General features: G+C 40.1%; 1 protein-coding gene across 1 annotated transcript; it reads left to right on the top strand.

Moving 5' to 3' along the window:
- Positions 1 to 6,153: 6,153 nt before the first annotated feature.
- On the top strand, positions 6,154 to 25,331 carry brinp3b (bone morphogenetic protein/retinoic acid inducible neural-specific 3b). Its single transcript, XM_046852453.1, has 7 exons — positions 6,154 to 6,868; positions 10,122 to 10,300; positions 14,314 to 14,498; positions 19,772 to 19,877; positions 20,370 to 20,606; positions 21,623 to 21,845; positions 23,968 to 25,331. The coding sequence occupies exons 1-7, from the start codon at positions 6,687 to 6,689 to the stop codon at positions 25,085 to 25,087; spliced, it is 2,232 nt and encodes a 743-aa protein (XP_046708409.1). The 5' UTR covers positions 6,154 to 6,686; the 3' UTR covers positions 25,088 to 25,331.
- The last annotated feature ends 440 nt before the right edge of the window (positions 25,332 to 25,771 follow it).

Raw genomic sequence — 25,771 nt, forward strand, 5'->3', positions numbered from 1 at the left:
CAACATTAAAGCTTTCAAACGCTAGCTATAGCTTCACCGCTTCAAAATAATCTAATTAGCGGTACTTTGTGTGTGCTAATCTGTTTTGAATGTTATAAAATGACCCGCGGGTCGGAGTCAAAATGTTTTTCATGGGAAAATTCATTCGTTCTATGAGACTTAAATTAATTGTTATTGCTGACTCACTTTTGAGCTTTTTTGTTTGTTATTTGGTTCATTTTAATAGCCAGTAGCTTCCAGATATATGTGCTTCTTTCTCAAAATGTTAGAGGCACACACTTGTATAGAACACCTTTGGATGTGGTAGAATGAAGTTTTCCCTTGAGAGTTCTCCCTAGGAGACCCATGAGGATATACATTACACGGGTTGGAGTGAAAGATCTCCTGCACCCCAGGCCTCCTCACCTCACCTACGTCAACACCTGACTTTACCCAAATCCTTGTTGGTTTAAAGGATGGAGTTTATTATAACAGTAAATTGTGACTAAATGTGGAATTTGATGTTCAGAAAGCACATTCCAATCTTTACTCAGGTGTCCACAAACGTTTGTCTATATGTTGTAGTTATAGAGCAAACTTAATAACAAAGTTCAGTCTGAGGTGTTTTTTTTCTTTAATAAAATATAACATTAGAACCATAACACTAGCACTTGAACCCGCCGTGTCATAACAAAGCAGATGAAAACGATGCAGAACGGTATTATTAACTTGTCATAAAGGCGAGTTAATTTATCTTCTCAGAGCTACAAAATGACCCCAGATTTAATAAAGATCTTGCTGTAGTCATGTACCGAATACTGAGCGTTATGACTCACATTTGTGATTTAAATTCCTTCACTTTTAATCTCCCAAACTTTATTTCATACGTTTTTGACACTATTGGGCTACCCAGTGGTTAAGACGATAGTCGAAGGTCGTGAGTTAAAATCCCAAACCCAAGCAAGGTTCCATTGAACGCCTTGAACGATCAACTGCTCACGTGTGAACTGTAAGTCGGTCTGAATAAGGTGCATCTGCCAAACGCCATAAATGTAATTGCTGATAAGATCCGGCATGAATTGCAGAAGTTGTTCGACACGTATTAAAAAGATTTTCAGGAGATGTGAAGTCTTGCTGCTTCTCCCTACCTCTGGGGAGGAGTCCTCCTGTTTCCTGTTTTGCTTTTCTTCGAGTTCTTTAATAGTTTCTAGATATTTCTTTACACAAAAGTATTGACACCTGACTTTTCCAGCCATATGTAGTTCTACCACATAGTTGAAGGCACTAGCATGAAATGTTCCATGCATTTCAACTAGGAGCTAGGAGCATACCTCACCCCCTTAGAGCTGACACTCAAAAACCTGGTGGAACCTCTTCCCAGAAGAGTGGAAATTATACATTTAGCAAATGCAATTTTTTTACTTCCTGTGATTTTTTTTTTGTTGAAGAGAATTTTTTTGTGATTTTCATTCCCAAAGTGGCTTTGGTTTTTTGTTCATAATTGAACTTTGCTTATAACAATTTATATAACAATCCAGACGATTGATTGCTGATACTGGAGACTTCTCGATTCGTTGTTACTATAGAAACTACAACAAAACGAGAGCATTAATACATAATAAACTCTTGGTTTGAATGCTAGCCAATGCTCCTGCCAGTCCTTTTATGCCTTCTGGCCAATCAGACTGAAGAATTTCAATTTGCTGAAAAAAAAGGTTTGGGAGCAATCAGAGAAAGGACAAAAAAAAGGTAGAAGCAGATATTTGTTTCCGTTTTGCAAGCGCAAAGAAACACACAATGACTCAGTGCATCTATCTGTCCATCTAAATCCATTAAGATGACAAATGAAAGAGCAAAATGTCACAGTAATGCAATTATTGACAACGCGGTGCTTTCCGAACAATTGCGAGCCTTTATTGCGTCTCCAAAAAAAATGTCTTTAATACGAAAAAACCTACACAATGGAAACAATTTTAGACTGTTTCTTGTAAGATATCCCTCTTTTTTTATCATCTTCTTTACTTTCTCTTTTCATATTTTTTATTTCTATTTATTATACCTGTATTTTTTATTAATAGTATTTATTGTTATTATATTAATATATATAGATAAGATGTACTTATTATATATTGTTTTATTTAGAACTATTTATTTAATTTAATTATTATTTTTTTTTATTAGTATTATTTATTATTTATTGGTATTGGTTTATTTTTTATTTTTTACTTATTTTGTCGTTTATAATTATTTAATCATTTTTATTATTATTACTTTTTATTATTATTTTTTTTTATTAAAATGTATTATTATTATAAAATTCTTGTTATACATTTATTTTAATTACTATCATTTATGTTTTTTATGTAATTATGTTTTTTTTTTCGTACTTAATATTATCATTATTAGTTTTATCTATAATGTATCATTATTATTTATTGCTTTTTATTATTATTTCTTTTATTTTATACTGTTTTCTTTTTCATTTTTATTATTTTATTTATTGAATTATTATTTCTTTCTTACTTACTATTATAATTACTTTTATTTTTAATGTATTATTTATTATTGCTATTATTTATGTTTCTTAGTTTAGGAATTGTATTTACTTATTATTTTTGGTTTTTATTATTATTATTATTATTATTATTATTATTATTATTATTATTCTATAATATAGAATTGATGTCTACAGGCTTTTCTTCTGCTTCTTTGATTGGTGCTCACACACACACACACACACACACACACACACACACACACACACACACACACACACACACACACACAGCCGCTCTCACGCAACATGTCAGGTGAAATGTACTTGAGCGATTCCTTATCTGATTCTCAGTAGCTGCTGTAGTGCAGAGGAGGAGAGGAGAAAGGGAGAAGTGGAGGAGAGGAGAAAGGGAGAAGTGGAGGAGAGGAGAAAGGGAGAAGTGGAGGAGAGGAGAAAGAGAGGAATGGAGGAGAGGAGAAAGAGAGGAATAGAAGAATAGAGGAGAGGAGGATGGGAGGATAGCACAGGGTAAAGAGCGTGAAAACAGATGAGAGTGAGCTGAGGAAGTGTAGAGGTACAGGCGTTTCAATTACTGTACACACACACACACACACACACACACACACACACACACACCACCCCGGCCTATAACACGCCACCATCCTCTCTCTCTCTCTCTCTCTCTCTCTCTCTCTCTCCTTCCCCTTCTCCTGTCTCGCTGTCTGGATTCCTTCTATTTCTCTTTCATCTCATCATCTTCTCTCCTTTCCTCCTCACCTTCTTCAGCGCCTCCTCTTTCTCTCCCCCACCCCTTTAATTCTATATCGTCTCCTGAATTCCCTTTATCTCTTTTCTCTGTCATCTCGTCATCTTCTCTCCTTCCCTTATCCTCACCTCTTCTGTCACTTTTTTGCTCTTAATCCCCTTCACTCCTCTGTCGCTTCCTGAATTCCTTCTCATTTTCTTCTTCTCCTCCCTTGCTCCCCGATATCTCTTTCTCCTTCTTCATTTTATCCTTCCGCAATCTTTCTACAAAAACTCTCACTTATCTGTTGCCTTCTGAATTCCTTCTCACCTTTTTCTCCTCTCAGCTCCTCCCTTGCTCCCTAAATTCTCTCTCTCTTAACCTTTTCATCCTTTCCGTTCCCTTTCCCCCCTTTTTCTCGCTTATTTATTGTTCCCCGAACTCTTTCTCCTACTTTTTTTCCCTTCTACACTCCGGTATTGATTCGGGAATTCTCTCTCTCACTCCATCTCTCTCTCTCCTTCCTCTCTGTTCCTTCCCTTCACTTGTTGCCTCCAGAACATTCTCTTCCTCTCCATCATCCTGTCCTTCTACACTCCTTCTTTACCACTTACCCTGTATCTTTCTCTATAGAATCCTTCTACTCCTCACCTCTCTTTTAATCTTTCACTCTCTCTTCCATCCTTTCCTCCTCCCTTTTTTCATATCTACCAATGCCTTCATTTCTTCCCCTGCATCTTACAGGCCTAACCAACTGTGTTAATTCAATTGTAAAGCACGGTGGTGGGAGTATGTTGGTATAGATGTCGGTTGCAACCTTGGGACCTGGTTATTTGTTGAAGGAATCCTGAAGGAATCTGCTCTTTGTTATGAGCTTCTTCTTCTGCAAAATAATAAAATGCAGCATCTTCTATCCTCCTACAATCTGACTATAGGGGTTGTGAAGCATGGTGGTGGAAGCATGGAGCATTTTTCCCATTTTTTTCTCTTCCACATGTATTCATCCAAAGTTGGACCCAAATGGTAAAATAGTCTAATCTTCTGGAAAGATGTTCCTTTTAGATATTGGAAAGTGCTTATGAAGATTTATGCTCATTCAGCCACAAGGGAGTTAAAGTAAAGTCTGGTACTGATGTAGGTGAGGTGAGGAGGCCTGGGGTGCAGTCAGCATTTCAAATCATCCTAAAGGTGTTCAATAGGACTGAAGTCAGAGCCTTACAGCAGGAGATCTTCTACACACTTCCAAACCATGTAAAGCGTATCTTCATGAAGCTGGCTGGTCGCCAAATCATTTTCACGGCATTGGGACTCCAGTGAACCGGTGTAAAAGGCGAAATCGCTGAACCCCGGAGACGAGGGGAAAGAGGTGAACTTTTCTTCCAAAGTGGAAACGTTCCTTAAAGGGCACAAAGACACTTCGTTCATGATTCGAGGAAGAAAGAAAGAAAGAAAGAAAGAAAGAAAGAAAGAAAGAAAGAAAGAAAGAAAGAAAGAAAGAAAGAAAGAAGAAAAAAAAAACGATGGACCTTTTCGAGTTTCGAGTTTAGTTTACTGTTCATAACTACGTAATTTGATCTAGGGGGGAGTCAACAAGCCCGGAACTAGCGCTAAGCAGTGTAAGTAACATGAATGATTCTTACGACAGTTAGAACTTGCTAACTGTGAAGCATGGTGGTGGAAGTGTGGTGCTTATTGTCGAATGCCAGATCGATCCTAAAGTAGAGATACCTTCCATACTGTATTTGTATGCAGGAGATCGTTTCTCACGTTAAAATAAGTGGGTTTAATACACTCGTAGGCCAAATGTATTGGGACACCAGACTCGTCCACATGTTGTATAGGACGTCTTCGGATGCGGTAGATGGAAAGATTCCATACACTTAAACTAGGAGGCCCAAACCTGTTCCAGCATGACAATCCAGCTTTATGAAGATCTGCTTTACACGGGTTGGAAATGTGAGTGGCCTGCTATAGAGCTCCAACTCTATTGGGATGAATTGGAATATCATTCCCACCCCAGGTCTCCTCACACTCCCCAAAAATGAGTGGAACATCTGAATGGAGGTTTAGTCCATATCGTTGAATAATATATAAATATATATTTTTTGAAATTGTGTCTTCTCAACAATTATTGCCTCCGATCCTCACAAGTTTCCCTCGCTCTGTCCTTGTCTCTTTGCAGTCCCACCCTTATGTGTCTCTTGCATTCCAGCTATGTCTCTATTCTCCCCGCTTTCGCTCGCTTTTCATTATCTCCTTCTCTCCTCCTGCCTCCCCTCATCTTCCTCTCTGCGCCTCTTAATAGACGTGCCGCTCCGGACGCCTCGGAATTTAATTTGCACCTATGAAAAAAAAGAGCAAACAGTGATTCTGAACCGAGCGACTTCATTACCCGAAGCGTTGCTCAGGTCTCAGCGTGTTAATGGAGTGCAACGTCACGGCTCGCTCGAGCACGTTTTCCGTAACGTTAACGACATACGACGACATAATGGGCCGATAGAAAGCCAATCAAAACGAAAAAAAAAAAACAACCTTTCCTATGCATTTCAGACGAAAACTTAAATTTTATTGAGACTGAGGGATCAGTAAGAAAAAGAAATATTATATTATATTATATTATATTATATTATATTATATTATATTATATTATATTAACATTTTTTTCCTGTTATTGTTACCTGTTACGTTTGGGGCCCCATTTGCATCCAATGCATCATCAGATGCTTGTAAACGATGCTGTCCATGATACACGTGCATGCGCGTGAAAGGGATACGCCGGACAATGATTGAAAAAAATCGACGCGCGTACGCACGCGCGCATACACGCTTGCACACACACACGCAGAGAGAGAGAGAGAGAGAGAGAGAGAGAGAGAGAGCGTCCTTTAAAAAAATGTAAAGCGTTTCCAAAAGTGCAGCAGGCGCGCGCGCACTCCACTCGCCCTGCAGATGAAGCGATAAGGCGAACGCGTCACGGATTCAATCCTCCACGCGCGCGCCCTGTCATTTTTTTTCTCATCCACTTCCACGCGCGTTTATTAATATTATTATTATTATTATTATTGTTATTATTTTTTTTTGCAATGAACTTATTCGGGATTGCTGACATGGACCACGAAGCAAAAAAAAGATCCGATCTGACACTTTATGTTCAATACAAGCAATAAGAAGTCGGATCTCGCGCGTGCATTGCATCGGATTCGTGTGCGTTTGGACCGAGAATAAAAAATGGGAACGCTGATGTGCATTTTGCAAGAACAAGCCGAAAAAAAAAGTTTGCACGGAGATGAGAGAGAGAAAGGGATGAGAAGATCGGATGGATGCCGTGAGCGCGTGCACCTGCGTAACGGGGGTCCGTGAAGCCCGTTTTCGGACTTAACGCGCGAGGTTACGTCCACGTTACCTTGCTGCTGCTGCTGCTGCAAACGTGGGAAAGCGCGGCGGGCATGCGGAACGCGCGGATGCATGGCCGGGCACGGTGCTCTCCGCGCGCTGCTGATGCTCGTGGCCGCGGGCACGTGCGTAGGGGCCGCCGAGCGCCTCGCGTGGCTCCTGGCGGACAAGGGTCCGTTCCGGCGCGCGCACGAGTTCACCGAGTTCCACGAGCGACACCAGCACGGCTTCACCACGCGCTACAAGATGTACAGGTACGCGCATGCTATGCTGTATTTGTATTGCATTGAAACGCATGAAGGTACATGTCTAGGAAGTCTTTTCTACTCTGTTTGATGCATTTGCAATAGTGTTTGATGCATTTGGAATAGTCAGGGGTGCCAATGTATTTCAAGTGACTGGCAAATCAAAGCCAACTCCAGATCCATCCCATAAAACCATTCCAAGAACCCATGGGTTCATACTGTATATTCAGCCCAATAAACCACTAATATGGACATCATTCTGATTGTTCTGTATTTGCTCTATTGGGCAACCTCATATTCTGTGGTTGTTTGACACTTGCCTCGTTTTTCTGACCACTCTAAGAACTGGTCAGTAGAAATTCATTCATAGGAGACCACCTGTTTGTTGCGCACCCCTATTGTCAAATCCAAACCAACTCCAAAACAAGCAGGCAACAAAGAACAACAAACAAACAAAAACAGACCTATACAACAGTTTTGTCCATTTAAAACACCATCAACCCAATAACAATTGAAGTCGGTCAACACAGGACATTCAAAAGAACGATTTGAAACAAATAGACCTAAAACCATCTAATAATACCAGCTCTCGCAACAGCCTCGTGGTCAAATTACAGTCTCAAACAGCTTAATGGCAAGTAAAAATCCCAAATGAACTTAATGTGCTTAATAATTATACCAGTAGTTCTAAACTAGTCTAAAAACCATACCAGTTGGCAATCAAAAGTAGCTTAAAAATCAGCTATAAAAAAATCCTGCCAATGGTTGATCAAAATCCACCCTATCGAACCAATCAAACCATCTTACTTACTTTCAAAACCACCCCAATGACCAGTCAGAACCAGCGTTAAAACCATCCAAATATCCAATTAAAACCAGTCTGAACACCATCTTAATATCCAAACTAATCCAGCATAAAAACTTCCTCGATAGTCATTCAAACCCGCCTAAAAAACGCTCAATTGATGGTCAAATCAAGCTCAACAAGCCTCAAACCATCCCAGTGGCTAATAAAATCATCTTGAAAAACACCTATTGAATATTCAAGACCATGTCCCACCCCCCCAAAACAAAGACCAATGTCCAAGAAATCTGCCAACAGCACTAAAATCCTTCACTCTGAACTGCTCTTGCACCATGGATTCAAAATGCTCTTCCTTATTATATATTCTGTAGTATTTTTATAATATATTACAAGAATTCAGGTGTTTGGCTCACACTTTCCACTTTACTGATGAGCTCATCTGAATATGGGCGCCAGCATGCATTCATAACTCAACCTTGATTAAATTCTAACACAGACACTCCCGTGATAGCGTATTAGCAAGATAAAAAAAGAAGGAATTTCAGTGTCAGCATAGTGGTGTGGGAGGTGGCATTGATGGCTCACAAGTTCAGAGTCCAGGGTTCGTCAAGTCTCTGTGTGACCCGTGGATGCAAGAACCTCTAAGCAAGCTAAGGACCTCTTGAAGCATACACCCATTTGTACTCACCTATCATCTTGCTGATTCTAAAACAACACTTGAAGGACCTTCTACCCAGACCTCCAACCTACCCCCTTAAAGATTTCATTCTTCTCATGTCAGAATCACCAGAGGTGTGAGGGGGAAAAAGGTCTAGATCTAAGCAGATTACGTTTCGGAAAGGTGGGAAAAAAAGAGCCGTACCTTGTGTTTAGCACCTGCTTCCCTGCTGAGCCTTTTCAAGTCCCAGCACAATCAAATCCCACCTACTGTTCTCGTCTGTGTCGGCCAAGTGGAAGTACAGAGGAACAGAGGAAGTGTTGCGCAGAAGTGGTATAAACAGGAGGAGGTGGAAAAGAGAGCCAGATTGTGTGCTGATTGCTTTTGTGGCCTTTTTCTCATCTCACGCTGCTTTTTTTTCTCCATTTCTAACTGCTCGCTATCTCACACCATTGTCACACTCGGTCGCTTCTTAGAGATACTGGTTTGTACAGTTATACATTTTTCAGAGATGTGGGATTATGAGCCAAATGCACTGCCTGCAAACCGGGATTTGGCAGTCAGTCATCAGGTCATATTCCTATAGGCACTGTCGTTTTTTAAACCTGTGATTCTGGGAGCCCAAAAAATGTCACGACAAGTATACATTATGTATTTGTAGATAAATGTTGCCAAACTTGGCACTTTAAGACATCCACACACACTTGCCATGCTAATTCAGTTGAAGAAGTTCTTAAATCAAACACCAGAATATGGTGGCATAATTGTGATTTAAGGGGACCATTGATTTGAAAATTTCAGATACTGTTGCCTCTCCAGGCACTAGTAGATTTTACACTAGCAAGGGGTAGTTTCATAGGTGCAGAGGACTTGTTGAGATGATAGAGGTCAGAAGACTGACTAGCCAAACTGGTTCAAGCTAACTGAAAGACTATGGGAACACAAATAAGCCCTTTATTTTACAACTGTGTCAAGCAGAAGAGTGACAGTTCCACAGGTGAAAAGGGCTTGTTGATGGTAGCGGTCAAGGGCCGGACTGGTTCAAACTGACAAAGACTATCGGAACGCAAATAAGCCCTCTTTACAACCCGGTGAAGCAGAAAATGGCATGTCCACAGGTGGAAAGGACTTGTTGATGATAGAGGTCAGGGGCCAGATTGGTTCAAACTACCAAAAAACAAAACAAAATAAGAAACTATGTCAAGCAAGAAAGTGGCTGTTCCATGGGTGGAAATGACTTGATGGTCGAGGTCGGAGGAAAGCATCCAGAGAGGTTAAATCTGACATCACGACAACTTAAAACTTGAGTGACATTGGGAACTACAACAGACTCCACTTCTGTCAGCCAAGAGCAGGAATGTACATTAAGATGTGAGTGAGAACAGGTTCACCCAAACTGCACTAATCTAAACTGTCTAGTATCAACTGTTAAGACTGGTGGGTTGGTAAAATGGTGTGGGGCTGATAATGGTATAATGGTGTGGGGTCAATGATGCACCAAATTACAAAGGACAAAGTTGTCTGGAGCTTTTGGTTCCATGAATGATCAACGAACCATCAATAGAAAATAGAAAATCCAAATAAAGCTGATTTAGGATGTGGTAGAATAAAAGCATAGTGTCAGCAGCTTGAACCAGGAAGTTGTACCCACATGCCAAAACACACAAAAATCCTTGAAAAAGATTTCTTGACAGGCAGGTAAACAATTTATATATTTGTCATGATCTATGTGGTGGTTTGCCTTATAAATCCTCACTCACATGCCGAGTTCCAATAAAACCGTGTATGATCTTCTGCAGGGAGTTTGGTCGATGGAAGGTAAACAACCTGGCCATGGAGAGACAGGAATCTGTGCCCTTTGACCCCGAGTTTGCACGCAACATCAGGCAGCTGGGACGACGGCCAAGCCTGCAGATGATCACAGACACGATCATCAAGAAGTACGGCACTCACTTCTTGGTCTCAGCCACTCTCGGAGGTGAGAATCGGCAATCTGGTTTTCTTTAAAATTTCTATGAATGCTAAATAAGACTAGAAACCTGGGAGTTCACGTTTCACTAATAGCAAAGCTTTCATTAGCAGTGAACCTTGCATGAGGCATTTTTATCCTCAGAAAAGAAAAATAGCTCGAGGCTAGTTTGTAGCTGCTTTAATGTAAGTGGTAATATGAGAGAATTTGTTTCACAGATGTCCCAGAACATTAAAATGAACTTAAATGGACTTTGCACTTAATGGGTTGGATGTATTGAAGCATAGGGAAGAGATATGGAGGTGTTGGGCACTATTGCTGTTAGACAGAGCAAGTGATGAAAATTGTTCCCTGGAAAGAAGACAGAGCTTTAGGCATGGTGGTTCTTGTGGATTACATCAAGTGGGATACTGGTCCCCCCCCCCACGCCATGAGGTCCATTGGGCAGCAAGGACCTTATGGCTTAATTGCCATTTCCATAGCAGTTTTTCTTACGGGGTTGGGTTGCAGCCAGATTCGGGAAGTTTATGGCGGAGTACTTTATTCCCATTCAATCAGCTGGGCACCCATGGGGGTTAAACGCCTTGCTGAAGGGCCCAAGAGTGAACCCACAACCCCCAGATCCAAAGTCCAATGCCTTAACCACTAGGCTACCCCCCACCTTCATTACTTACTGGACTTTAGCTCATATATAATCACGTGTACTGTAACAAAACCAAAGCCATTGATTGTACTTGATAATCTCTTGAGGTTTTTTGTTTATTCCTTTTCTTTATTTATTTCTCATAAATGGGTTGTTGGCCCATTTTCTTAATGAAACCTTATTTGCATAATCTTTAAATATTAGGACAGACTAAAAACAAAAATGAGGCCAGACATTCATTTTGCTCAAATACAGGCAGATTCTTTTAGACCTTTTCCCTGCTGTGCGAGAAAAAAAAAATAAAATGTCTGAAGTTGATTAGCTGAGAGGTCAGTCCATGTTGGAATGACGGATCAGGTCATTGCGATTAACACCCGTCAGGAACGCTCAAACTGATTAATCAAAAAACCAGGCAATCACAAAATGGAGTGATTTCCATTTACAGAGTTTTGAGCCTATACATTTCATTAGTATCTACGTATGGAATGTTGCAAGAATTAAGAGTCGGTTTACGCACAACTTTTAAGTAGATTTTGGTTTCAACAGCGCCTTCATTACTACCTTGAATTCGGAACATGCCTACAGCACGTACACTACAGTACTTCATCATGCGTATACATACAAACAAACAAATAAATAAGCCTCATACCCCGGTTCCTTCTACTTTTCAAGAAACGCTCTTGAGTGCAAAAGTTTGCGTTCCTTTCGACCACATCAACATTTCCTGTTTCTGTATGTAATAGTGTCCTTAAAGTGCTTTAGATCAGCGGTCCCCAACCTTTTTGCGCCATAGACCGGTTTAATGTCAGACAATATTTTCACAGACCGGCCTTTAAGGTATGGTGGATAAATTCAACAAAATAAAATGATACAACCATTTTCTAGATATTATAATAAACGTGAATCCACTGTGTTTTTTGTTCATTTTGCCTGCTTGGGGGTTTCAATTTAGCGGTTATGTATTATGTGTTAGCGAACGGAGCAGCCCCTTTAAGAAGGTAGCGGATGGAGGTAAGACATGTGACCGAATCATAGACAGATGTGGCAGAGAGAATCTGGTAAATATTCAAAATAAAAAAGCGTTCAGAATCAGATAATAAATAAAATGGAAATAATGTAAGTTATATATTCTTTCTGTGCGGCCCCGTACCAATTGACCCAAGGACCGGTGCCGGTCCGTGGCCCGGGGGTTGGGGACCACTGCTAAGGCTAAGCTAAGGTTTTTATTGATTAAAGGAACGAAATAGCAAAAAATTACATTGTTTCTAGCAAGAAAAAAAAAAGAGAAGAAGAAATTAAAGCAGTTCAAAAGTTTGCATTGAAAACATACGTATTGTATTTTACATAAAAACACCGATTTGTGGGGGGAGATACAAACTTTTGCCCTAAACAGTATTGTTTTGTTTATTCTGCAGATTTTTATTTTTTTTGGCGATATGTAACATGGTGTATCCTAAGATATTTTCCGTATTAAGTATTTGATAGAGCTTCCATGCTACTTCTCATTCTCAGTTAATTTTTAGATTTGAATCTCACAATTTTACATTGATCATTATGCTATGACTATCGTCTTAGTCATAGCATAATCATAGTTAGCATAAACTGGTTTTGATAGCTGTTTAAGCCACTCAAATGTCTCCTGGTTGTTCTCCTATTTATAGCTTTTGTAGTCAAATATTTGCTGTAATAAAAAATTCTGCAATGTTGCTAATTACCTTGGACAGAAAAAAAAATAAATTGGGAAAATACTCTTGAGGTTTTGTGATGTCACACAACCCGCCGACGCTACCGACATTAGCCGCTCCATCTGTCACCACCGGTCTCGTGACTCGTATTGTGCTGTAATATTGTACTCTAATTGTAGCGCTAGTCAGTACCCAGTGACTGTACTTCCCTCAGAGAATAATTACAGCACTTTCTCCGTGATCATCCTGCAATCGATAGCTCAGCTGCTAAGAGCAGCCTCCTGTGCCCTCATTTGGGCTCCATTTAAGATCTCCAGACAATTCAGTACCTGACTGGAACCAATTTTTCCCCTGCTTGAACAAAAAGAGCCTCCGGCAGGGCCGAACCGCCTCCTGTTCTCCATCAACCTTTTCACAGATAAGCGAGAAATAAAACGACACAGGACTACTGGGGTTTCTACACCAAAAGATTAACAAAAAAAATGTAACAAAGCACTTAAAAGAACCATTAGCAATGATCTGGTGATCATAGATTTCTTTTTTTTCCAGTGGCTTCCTGTAGCTGATAGATCAGATTTAAAACACTGACCAGCTTCCCTCCACCTCACAACACTTGTTTCACCCTGCACTGCTCCATCCACACTTTCTCTATCTCCTACCACTGGTTCACTGATCCTTTTATCCTCTACCACTGCACCACTAAACCTTCCTTCCTTTATGGCTGGTATACTCATATCTTCATCTTTTACCTCTTCTCCACTCATCCTTCCATATTCTACCACTGGTTGACTGATCCCTCCAATTTCTACCACAGGTCCATTGCTCTATACCTTACCACTGGTCCACTCATCTCTCCATCCTGTACCACTGGTCCACCGATCCCTACATCTTCTATCATGCTTCACTGAACTCTACATCCAATCTTGCACAACTAGTTCCTTCATCCTTTACCTCTAGTCCCCTGATCCCTTCATCCTCTACCACTGTTCCAATTATCCCTTGATTCTCTACCACTCTCCTCCTAATGCCTTCATCCTCTACCACTTGACCACTTATCTTTTCATCTTCTAGCACTGTACCTCTGGCCCAATCATCCTCTACCACTGCAACACTGGTCCCTCGATCTTCTCCCACAGGTCCTCTGGTCTTTCTATTTACTACCACTTCTGATTCACAGATGTCTCCTTCATCTTTTTACTCACTTCCATATTCTTTATTCCACTGCTTAACTGAACCCTACATCCTCCACCACTGCTCCCCTGATCTCTTCATTCTCAACCACTGCTCCACTAATCCCTCCATCCTCTAACACTTGACCACTTATCTTTTCATCTTCTAGCACTCGACCACCTGATATTCTCAAACACTGCACCACTGGTCCCATTGATCCTACAAGGAAAGCATGCTATTGTCTGTTCTAGCACTGAAGTAATGGAATTAACTTCCACTTGATGTCTAAACAGCTGGGTAGCAGGTAGTTTGCGAATGATGTAATCCAATGATCTCTTTCAGTTCTACTTATATTAACGTTTCTCTGATATGCTCTTCTAAGAGATTCTAGACTTCTTATTCTTTGTCCTAAAGAACCAGGATCAGAATAGATTTATCGATAAAGACTTTTGTGATTGCTCTGATGGGGGCATCTGCCAAACACAATGAATGTAAATGTAAGTGAAACGTCTCGGTCCATCCAGGCGAGGAGTCCTTGACTATTTTCGTGGACAAGCAAAAGCTCAGCGAGGCCCATTCGAACAGCGGAGCGGCTAACGGCACGCTGACGCTCGAGGCCCTCCATCACCTCGCCGCCTCCTACTTCATAGACCGGGACAGCACGCTGAGGAAACTCCACCATCTCCAGATCGCCTCGGCCGCCATCAAGGTAGGACCCAGAAGCTATCCATCAAGTGCACAGGGAGGGAAGTGAGAGGTTTGAAGTAGGTTTAGGTAGACTTGAGAGACAGATGCCTTAAAACCAAAAACAGACAAGCAACTAAAGCATAGATGGACGGATGGATGGATGGATGGATGGATGGATGGATGGATGGATGGATGGACAGACACAGGGTGAAGACTTTTGCACTCAGCAGTATTGTTTCATTTTGCTGAGGACTGGTTTGGAGATATTGATTTAGGGTTTTCAGTTATTGAAAGTTATCGCTAGAAATTGATCGCTCTGCAGTGGAGAGATGAATAAAGGGAGAGATAAATAGAGGAAGAGATGGAGAGGGAATGGAATGATGAATGCAGTTGTATGAAAATGTGAGGGGTTTTCTTGTGGACTTTTTTGTGGATTTTTTTGCATATACTTTTATTTGCATATATTGTAGTGATTGATATTTGGAGTCAGTATGTATAATTATAAACACACAAATCTCTCTCTCCCTCCTCTATCTCTCTTTTTCTTTCTCTCTAAATCTATTCCTTTCTCTTTCTTTCCCTTTCTCATTCTCTCTCTTGCTGTCTCTCTATCTTTTACTTTCTCTCCACCGCTCCATCTCTCTGTTTCTCTGCCTGTTTTTCTCCCCCTCTCTCTCTCTTTCTCTCTCTCTCTTTCTCTCTCTCTCTCAATCTCTTTTTATTGTTCCCTTTCTTTAATTATCTTACTCTCTTTCTCATTAAAGAATTTAGGGAAAAAGAAAAAAGCTTGTGTGTATATGTTTATGTGTGTGTGTGTGTGTGTGTGTGTGTGTGTGTGTGTGTGTGTGTGTGTGTGTGTGTTTTGCATATACTGGCTGACGGCCATTTACTGAAGGCAAGTTTGTGTGTGTGTGTGTGTGTGTGTGTGTGTGTGTGTGTGTGACTGTTGAATGTTGTGTTTGTTGCATTATACATCTATTCATCATGTCCAATCCTCTCATGGCATCCCATCAGCTGGGGGATGAAACACGTTTGGCGTTTGGCACTGAAGCAGACTGATGAACGTGTCGAGCATCGCTCCGGGTTACAGCAGGCCACGTGTTGTTCACGCTTTCTGTTCTGTCACGATGCTCATTTGTGATAAATATCACAGGATATCACATGGCGATAAAACCAAATCTCAATGTTCCTGAGTAAATAAACAAACAGACGCTATTCCATTTAAACCTTTTTTACTTCTGTTTGTTTGTTTGTTTATTTATTTATCCAAAAATCACTCTATTTATGTCTGTGCCTGTAAATGTATTTATTGAAACATTTTTTAGTTTGTTTGGTTTTATCTGTGGATTTATTTATTTAAACGCATCTCGATTTGTTGACGTATTCTATTTATTATTGTTTATTATTTATTCGTTTCTGTTTGTTTGTTTGGTTTGTTTTTGTTTATTTATTTACCGAAACATTCTCGTTTTTGCCATTCCTGCCCTTATTTATTTATTTATTTATTTATTCATTCATTTATGTTTTCTTTTGATTTATATGTTTACCGTGTTTACAATTGTACAATTTATATCAATTTTCATTACATTTCATTTTTATACCATTCGTTTGCTTATTTGTTTGTTTGTTTGTTTGTTTGTTTAGGATAATGTCGATTTATTTATTTACACTTCAATTATATTACAGTTGCATTATTTGTTTACGGGGCATTTATGTTACAATTGTAATTTATGAAATTGTTTGTTTGTTTGTTTTCTATCTATCTATCTATCTATCTATCTATCTATCTATCTATCTATCTATCTATCTATCTATCTATCTATCTATCTATCTATCTATCTATCTATCTTTCTTTGTTGATTTATTGTGTTGATTTATTGTGTTGAAACAGTGCTTATTTATTGGTTTGTTTGTTTAGATGAATGTTGATTTGTTTATTTACTGTGCATTCATATTACATTTGTACTATTTATTTATTCACTGATTTATTCGATATTTCTGTTTATTTACTGTGAGTTTAACGTTTCTTTTACGCTGTTCGTTTGTTTGTTTTGTTTGTGTGTATTTTAGTTTATGAGTGTTTGTGGGTTTAACGATGACTTTGCACTATTTATTTATTTGTTTGTTTCTACATTTTGGTGATGAGAATTGAATCAGGGCCGGTGGTATCGGGGGGAACGGCAGGATTCGCCCCCACGTCCACTTGTGAGCGCGAGCGAAGACACACCCCCTTCCGCTTCAAAGTCACGCCTCTATAACCAAAGCCGTTTCTCAAAGCGCTCGAAACACGAGTGATTTAAAAGCAAAGAATGTCTGTCTTTTTTTTGTTCTTTTTGACTTGAGTAAGGATTTACTCTCTGATATTTCAGGGTGTTAATGAGAACAAAACAGCAGCGGCACCATCAGCCAAAGACCATCGATCATAATGACGGACGATCCTGGTTCATCCTCTCCTTTCTGATGAGTAATTTCACTCAAGTTCAGAAAAATAAAACACATTTTTTACATTTCTTTACCTCAGCGATCAGACTCCGCCTGGACGTACCGCGGTGTCAATCAGAACCGCACATGCTAGCCGCACAATGAGCCTCGTACAGTATGAGCTATAAGATAGTTTCGTCTTTGCCGCAAGATAAAAGGAGAAGAAATGAAGGAGTAATGAGAAATGTTATAGATTATAATACAAGAATATTAACCAAATCCTGCGAAGCTGAGACACCTAAGGACGCTTATGCTAGCTGTGATTAGCTCACTGGTTCCTATATGGTTTCATGCAGCACCAGTGAAGAGAATCCACCTGAGATTTGGACTGGTTCCAGGTTCCACCTTGGACGTGCTGTTCACCCTGTTCCTTTTGACCGAACATATCATTACAACTGATATATAATCAATTTTACCTTTCACTTGAACTACGAAAACCGAAAGTGGTCCAGCATGACAATGCAGCTATGAACAAAGCCAGATCCATGAAGATCTGCTTTACATGGAGCCCTGACCTCAACCCTTGGGAAACGAATTGCTATCATCACCCCAGGCCTCACCTCACCTACATCAAAAACTGCCTTTGTGGATGAAAGAAATCTTCACAAGGACCCTAAACATCTAGTGGAACATCTTCCCAGAAGAGTGGAGTTTATTAGAACACCAAATTGGGATGTGGAAAACCCAGCAGCCATATACCCCCTGTCTACCTCCACTTTCTTGGGTTCATTGGACAGAAAACTCCAGGAACTGGAAGGCATCACCATTGTGGTGACCTTTGAGACTGTGAGACACTGAGGTGAAACTGTGGTGTCTTTTGTCCGATTTCGACAAAATATAAAGTTTTTTTTCAGTTGGAGTAACTTTTACTTGAGGAGAAATAAATCACACTTCACAGAGAATTAAAATCAGTGTAACTGCGAGATTTAATTCTCCATATAAAAGCTTGCGAGGCACAAATAAACATCTATATTTTGTAAATGATGTCTGGAATTTTAATGTGCATTTGCATGTCCCTTGTTAGCATGCCAAGGACTGCAGTGTGCATATTGGGGTGTGTGTGTGTGTGTGTGTGTGTGTGTGTGTGTGTGTGTGTGTGTGTGTGTGTGTGTGTGTGTGTGTGTGTGTTCTGGTTCTAGTTCACCTCGTAGCAGTAAACACGAGTGTTTTTTCCCCCCAAACTATCGTTTTTTTTATCGTTTTGTTTATCATCTCATTTCTTCTTAACCTTCAGAATGTTATAAATATATTAATTTATTTATTTGGTTGTTTGATTTGTTTCCCCTTACAGTTTTTTTTTGTGTCCTTCATTTTTCCCTCCCCAAATAATTAATGTTTTTGTTTATAATACTTTCTTGTCTTAACCTTTTTTTTTTTTTTTTTTCGCAGAATTATATTTATTATATTTATTTATATTTAAAAAAATATTGCAGAATTATTGTTCTTGTTCCTGATTTTTTTTTCTCATTTATTATTTATGTTATTTATGAGGTTCATCTCTCTAACGTTTTCTTAGTTTCAAAATGAACGAAATATGTTTTCCATCATTTTCGGCACAATCTGTTTATTTATTTATAATTTATTTATTTATTTATTTGTTATTTAATTACTTACTTTTTTTAACTTTCCACCACTCCTTAATTTCTTTTCTTGAAAAATCATTATTTGTTTTATTAATTATCCTGGGTTTTTTTTCAGCTTTTGAAATTTATATTATTTTATTTCTTTTTTTTCCCCTGCTCCCAAATGTTTTTTTATTTGTTAATTAAAAAAAATTAAAAAGATTTATATATTGTTAGTGGGTTGATAATTGTTTCACCTTAAATTTTCTCGAAATGAAAAAGAATTCTGTCTATCCAATTTTTTTATAGATATTTTTTGGTGTATATATTATCATGTGCATTCTTAACCTTTTTTTTTTTTTTTTACTTTTTCCAAAATTATTTATTTATTTATTTCCTTATTTATTTAGCCCCCCAATGACAGCTTTTTGTCTTCAATTTTTATAATTTTATTCTATGTATTAATTAGAATGTCAATGTATAACCTTCTTTATATAATCTATAACCTGTGATTATTTATCTATTTATTATAATTAATGTTTATTATTATTGTTATTATTATCCTATAATATAAGGTGGATGAGTTTGGGGATCCTGGGGTCATAGCAGGAGTGATTTGTGATAGAAGAGTATCTGTGAGAGTGAAAGGGAAAGTTTATAGGACTGTGGTGAGACCTGAGATGTTGTATGGTTTAGAGACAGTGGCATTGTAAAAGACAGGAGGCGGAGCTGGAGGTAGCAGAGCTGAAGATGTTGAGGTTTTCGTTTGGAGTGACGACGATGGACAGGATTAGAAATGAGTTTATTAGAGGGACAGCGCATGTAGGACGTTTTGGTGACAAGGTGAGGGAGGTGAGATTGAGATGGTTTGGACATGTGCAGAGGAGGGACATGAGGTATATCAGTAGGAGAATGCTGAGGATGGAGCCGCCAGGAAGGAGAAAAAGTGGAAGGCCAACGAGGAGGTTTATGGATGTGGTGAGGGAAGACATGCAGGTAGTTGGATTGAAAGATGCAGATGTAAAGGACAGGGGGGTATAGAGACGGATGATCTGCTGTGGCACCCCTAATGGAAGCAGCCAAAAGAAGAAGATTATTATTATGTTTTTTTATAATGACACAAGGAGCAACAGGCCTACATTACTTTTTGCATCTGCGATATTTGTGGAACTATATTTTTGTTATTGAACATAAGTGTACTGTGTATGTATCTCTAATATAGAGTCTGAAAACTCATGTGTGTGACCTTCAGGTGACTGAGACGAGGACCGGCCCGCTCGGCTGTAGCAACTACGACAACCTCGACTCCGTCAGCTCAGTCCTGGCTCACAGCCCCGAGAACCGAATCCAGCTCCAAGGTACAGCACCTGACCTTCTACAGTATAATGATATCTTACCGTTAACAGGTAAGACGTGACATGTGAGGTCATCATTTTCGATGCCAACATGTCTGTGTGAACACTTAATCAGTTACTGAGCTAGCGTAAACGTTTGCCGTGTTTGCCGTCTCCAACATGACGCTGGAATCTTATAATTAAATGTTAAAACCAGGCTGAATCCCAAAATGACTTCCTGTTTGGCAAACAGCTTCTGTCTAATCAGATTTGAGAATTTAACCTCATTATGGTAAAAATATTTCAAATCCACCATTTTAGATTAGGCATGTTGTTTTCTTTGGTGGGAGCCCAGAAATGTATTTTGGTAAAATTGCTAATGATTTGTGTCTGTGCTAGACTACCTTAATTGGCGTATAAAGAATGTATTTCTACTATTTCAACAGAATTCAGAATTCAGAAAAACTGAAATTGACGTTAGTCACCAATCACTTGATTTTTGTTCATGTTCAACAGGCCTCCAGGTGCTTTTGCCAGAGTACCTCAGGAGCCGGTTTGTCCAGGCGGCTCTGAGTTACATCAGCTGCAACAGCGAAGGGCGCTTCACATGCCGCGACAACGACTGCTGGTGTCAGTGTAGCGAAGGGCACCCAAAGTGCAACTGCCCCCACGCCAGCCTCCGGGCACAGCATGCCAACCTGGAGCACGCTAACCAAGCCTGGAAGCAAACCAACTTGGAGTTTGAGCAATCAGGTGCCTCACTTCGTGTTCATTCGGTCGCAAAGTTTTTGTGTCTTAGTCTTGTTTTGTCGAGCAGAAGTACCGACTGGAGATTAAATTACCGGTCAGTGGAGCCAAGATTCAGTTTCTCCTTTGGATGGGATACAGCTTTTTTATACTTTTCTTACTTCTGACCCCGTTCCACATTTAGTCCTCATTTGCTGCTGTAATGACCTCCACTCTTCCTTCTGGGAAGATGTTCCACTAGATTTTGTGGAGATTAATGGGATTTCATTCAGCCACAAGGGTGTAAAGTCAGGTACTGATGTAGGTGAGGTGAGTAGGCCTAGGGTGCAGTCAAAGCTCTATAGCAAATCAGAACCACAAATGGTTGGGAAGGTCAGGTGTCCCAGTAGTTTGGGTCCAGTAGTGTATTCTAGACATTAGTGTTCAATTTTTCCAAAACTTTTGGCACCCACAGATCCTCATGTGGGAATGAATCATGGAAAAAAAATTTGGCACACATAGAAATAAAAGAAGACAAATGTTCTTTCTTTATATTAGAAACCACACAATGGCACTGAATATAAGCAGAAACCAGAAGTACTTCCGCTTGCACCGTATTTATGCTGAACAGCTTCAACTTCTGAAATTGTAATATTCGTTTTATTTTCATTAGCAGTCCAAGTCAGGGAAAACAAATACTACACCCAGAAAAGTAGTATAGGAAAAAGAATCGGTATCAATTTGTTTTGCGGTGCCATTTTCCTTGCATCTTGTTCCTCTCGGCTTCTGGAGCAATAATTCAATCCGGGATGTGGAACGTTGTCTTGCTGACTCTTATGTTTCTGTGAGATCTAATGTGTTCGAACTGACTATAAACAAAGCTTCATTTTATTTTATTTCGGATTTTCTATTTTATCAGCTAGCATACCCAACACACACACCTGTTTTATTCTGACCATGTCTTTCCATAATATAGAACATGTAATGAAGAATAAAGATAAGGCTCGATATCACACATTTGACATGTACGTTGTCGTGTGTAGATGAGTTCCAGGCGTTCATGGTCCGGCTGTTGACGCACGCCGCCCTGAATTCATCGTCGGTGTGGCGCGAATGGCGGAGCGATGTGCCGCTGCAAAAGCGCTACAGGAAGTTGGAGAGCGACGCCGGATTCCTCATCAGCAAAGCGCAAGAAAGCGCCGCTAAACTCTTCAGCCTGGGACGAAGGTGCCGCTCACGGCCCCAAATCATCCTGCCAAGGGAAAGGTAACAAAAAAAAATAATAATAATAATAATAATATGATTTTGATGCTGTTCTGCTTACAATCTCTGAGGAAAAAGGATTTGATTTAATAATGTTTAAAAACAAGACACATGAAAAATACAAAATACAAAAATATAACATAATATTTGATTCGCTATAAGAAATGGGATTATAGCTACTTCTAGACTCCTGGCTGATACACTAGCTTTCTATTTTGGAAGGACAGCTTTGTCCTTAGACTGCACTCCAGGCCTCTTCACCTCACCTACATCAATACCCGACTTCACTAACACCATTGTGATTAAATGAATCTCACACAGATCTCCACAGAATCTAGTGGAACATCTTCCCAGAAGAGTGGAAAGTATTATAACAGCAAATGATGACTAAATGTAGAATGGGATGTTCAAAAAACACATACCGATCTTATGTTTTGGTGTCCAAAAACCTACAACCTAAACCTACAGACTGAACAGACATCAGCAGAAAATATTGTATCAACTCGAATCCCAAATGACTTCCTGGTTTCCTGCAAATGAATTCCGTCTGACCAATCAGATTTAAGAAACATACACCACTGCATTCGTATGTGAATATTTGGAATCCAAGGCAAGAATTCGTTTTTTTGTGAGGGGGAGAAAAAAACAACAACAACTTGGTCATGCTAAGCAATCAAGCTGATTGTTAGCATCTTTCTGACACCCCCTCAAAAAAATGTTGATGTTGTGGGAGGAAAAAAACCCTCTCCTTACAGTCTTTTTTGTGTCCTTAGTAACACACACTTTCGAAGAATGAGCACACATCAGCAAGTACGCATTTGTAAAGCTACGCCGGAATGGAGGGTTGAGGTCTACGTTTATGGACTCCGGGTCGACGTTGGCGTCCGTAATTGCGCTTGTTTAGTCATTTAGTTGTTTCGTGGTGTAATTATGCAAAATGGGCGCGACTGGGAGTTTTTTCATTGCCGGCCTCGACATCCAAACAGTTTTTCCTCAAGGTAGGGCATTAACCTCGACGCCAATTAGCCATCTTGTGAAGCTTAATGGATGGGACAGAACGTTCCGCCAGCATTCCGCCATAAAAAGGAATCATTATAATCATTCGACGAACACGATTAGGGTTTAAAAGCATGTGGCTCCAAATTCCAGATGGTTGCTCTCATGTGTGCCAGCAAAATTTTTATAATCAACATGTTGAAGTTGCTGTTGTTGTGTTACGTAACATTATTAGTCCGAATTGTGACACTACAACGTTTGGCAGAAGTCTCAAATCTGATTGGTCTAAAGGTTTGTTATATACAATATATTTTAGATATAAGTAACAGTCCACATGACCTTAGACTATTGATAAACTAATAAGAAAAACACATAGATACACCTAAACAAGTTGTCTGTCTGAAGACAGTTAGTTATGGTTACTGTACAGAGGTAAAATCCAGAATATTTTGCATTAGACTCCATCAAGCCATCCCTTTGTTGATTGTTTCCTATAGCAAAGAAAAAGTCAATAATCCCTTGCAAGTGTATGTCTTTTTTCCCATGTCAGCCAAGTTGCTACTATTACTTTTACTTTTGCATTTAACTGCAATAAACTTTGATAAATCTCCTACAAAACCAAACCCAATAATCCTCTAATCAAGGACCATAATCGTAGATGAACGTCTGAGGCTTTAAAAAATAAACCTGTGCTGATTCTTTTTTTCCATTTGGGTTCAAAAAACTTGTTTGCACTCTGCTGTTCTCAGACAAACAAGTACTTGTGGTTTCTATATGAAATGAAAAAGCTTTCTTGGTTGTAAACTCAGGCCTTTGGACCCTACTGTGCATTTGAGCACTAATGACCGTAATATGTTATTCCACCTCATACCGAAACCTTTAAAGCTATTAGTGGGCACTAGTGGGCTTTTGAAAATTGTGCTGCCTTTTTTTTGCCCTTTAATGCAAGGCTATTATTGCCGCTCCTGAAGGCAAATCCGTCCACTTGCCATCTATTAAGGATCGAGTCATTTGTTACCGCATTATGTTTCGGGCTGCAATTTGCTTGTGCGCAATGATAATAGTTGTTTATTGCTTGTTTTCTTGTTGTACTCTTCCACTTGTTTTGTTGGTTTCATTTTATCTCCAGGCATCTTGGTTACTGGCTGCAACATGCCCTTTCTCTACTGTACTGCGGTGAAGCTGAGTCAACAGGGATCTACTCGGAGGTGACACGTAGCTGTGTGTGCCCGGGTGGCCATCTGTCCTGCCAGGGTTCCATCCCCTGCTCGGTGGGCACCGGAGGCCGCTGCGCATCCTGCTCTACAGAAAACCGAACCCGCTGCTCAAGCTGCAACAGCGGCTTTGCGTTGAGCCACGGACTGTGCCGTCCGGCGGCCCCGAGTCCCACCAAGCAGTACCTCAGCACTGAGACAGAGATGCATGACTCAGAACTGCGTGATCTCCTGGAGCAGCGCGACAGCCACCTAACCATATCCGGCGTCTTTGTGAGCAGTGATGTGAAACTTAACACCTGGTTCGAACCTTCACTGAGAAAACGGATGCTCTTGACACTTAAGAGCAATAAATCTAAGTCAAGTCGAGTGCACATGCTGCTAGGGATTTTGGCGCAAATTTGCGTGACGAAGAACTCGACCCTGGAACCGACGCTCTCGGTTTCAGTGAACCCGTTCGGCGGGAGTCACTCGGAGAGCTGGACGATGCCGATGAACCAAAATGGGTACCCCGACTGGGAGAAAACGAGGTTAGACTCCCCGATGGACTGCTACAACTGGACTTTAATGTTGGGGAACCGCTGGAAGAGCTTCTTCGAGACGGTCCATTTCTATTTGAGGAGCCGAATCCAGAGTGACGGGAATGCTCAAGCCAACGAGACAGCAAGTGAGTCGGAAACGGCGAATCAAAATGCCTCACAGAACGCTGGCTACATGAAAATGACTAAGATTCAGCTATTCGGATACAGTGTGAACTTTGACCCAGAAGCCATTCGAGATTTGATCCTGCAGCTGGACTATCCATACACGCACGGATCTCAGGACTCGGCACTGCAGGAGTTGATGGAAATTCGATACCGAGTTAATCGTTTATCTCCTGCTGGACCAATGCCTCTGGATCTTTTCTCGTGTCTCCTTAGGCACCGACTGAAACTCTCAACTTCAGAGGTTTCACGAATTCTGGCCGCGCTGCAGTCTTTCGGCGCCAAACATCGATATTACACTGAGTACGAAGTGGTCAAACTTTGTAGCTAACAAGTAACATTCGGATCTGATCTTTCTGTTTGTTTTTGATGAAATGTTGACAGTCTGAAGTTTTTTTTCCTGTCTAGTTTTCTAAAGGCAGAATTGTTGACTGGGGTGTTTGATATAGACCGTTTTACTCTTCATAGACATATTTGTATTCGATGTCCGACATGGATGCAAGATGCTTTACCTGAAACGCAAACGTGTTTTCCTGAATGATGTTCTGAGGAGTAAATAAATGGGTATAATCTTGTTTTAAAGTGCCTTACATGGTTTAGAAAGACTTCAGCGAGCGCCGCCCTCGTTGGCATGCGAAGCCGCGTTGCTTTTTCCACCGTTTCCTACAATCAAAAATACAGACACGTAAACATTCTTAACGATTTGCTTAATTATTTAATTTTCTCTGCACGGTAGGCCACAGCTGTAGCGACACACACACACACACATTATGATTGCTCTTTGAACATTCTCATTGTGCTCTTGGAATTGTTTAGACGGAATTTTCAGTCAAGTGCGAATTGACGAAGCAGCGACTCTTCATTTGATAAGAGTTGGCTGTATCGGACGTGACTAGTTTAGCTTGACTCGGCGTGTAGCCATTTCGAATCATGTTTTCCTTGTTTAAATGGTACAAATGAAACAAGTAGTTAGGCTTAATCTTTAAATACAGAATCAAAATGACTTTTTCTGTAA

Source organism: Silurus meridionalis, chromosome 6 (assembly GCF_014805685.1).
Source record: "Silurus meridionalis isolate SWU-2019-XX chromosome 6, ASM1480568v1, whole genome shotgun sequence".
NCBI classification, from domain to species: domain Eukaryota; kingdom Metazoa; phylum Chordata; class Actinopteri; order Siluriformes; family Siluridae; genus Silurus; species Silurus meridionalis.

Bases quoted from the DNA above. Each gene is read 5' to 3' on its own strand.
- brinp3b (XM_046852453.1), top strand. From the start codon at position 6,687: ATGGCCGGGCACGGTGCTCTCCGCGCGCTGCTGATGCTCGTGGCCGCG. The intron at 6,869-10,121 runs GTACGCGCATGC...GATCTTCTGCAG, and splicing joins ACGCGCTACAAGATGTACAG to GGAGTTTGGTCGATGGAAGG. The intron at 19,878-20,369 runs GTACAGCACCTG...CATGTTCAACAG, and splicing joins GAACCGAATCCAGCTCCAAG to GCCTCCAGGTGCTTTTGCCA.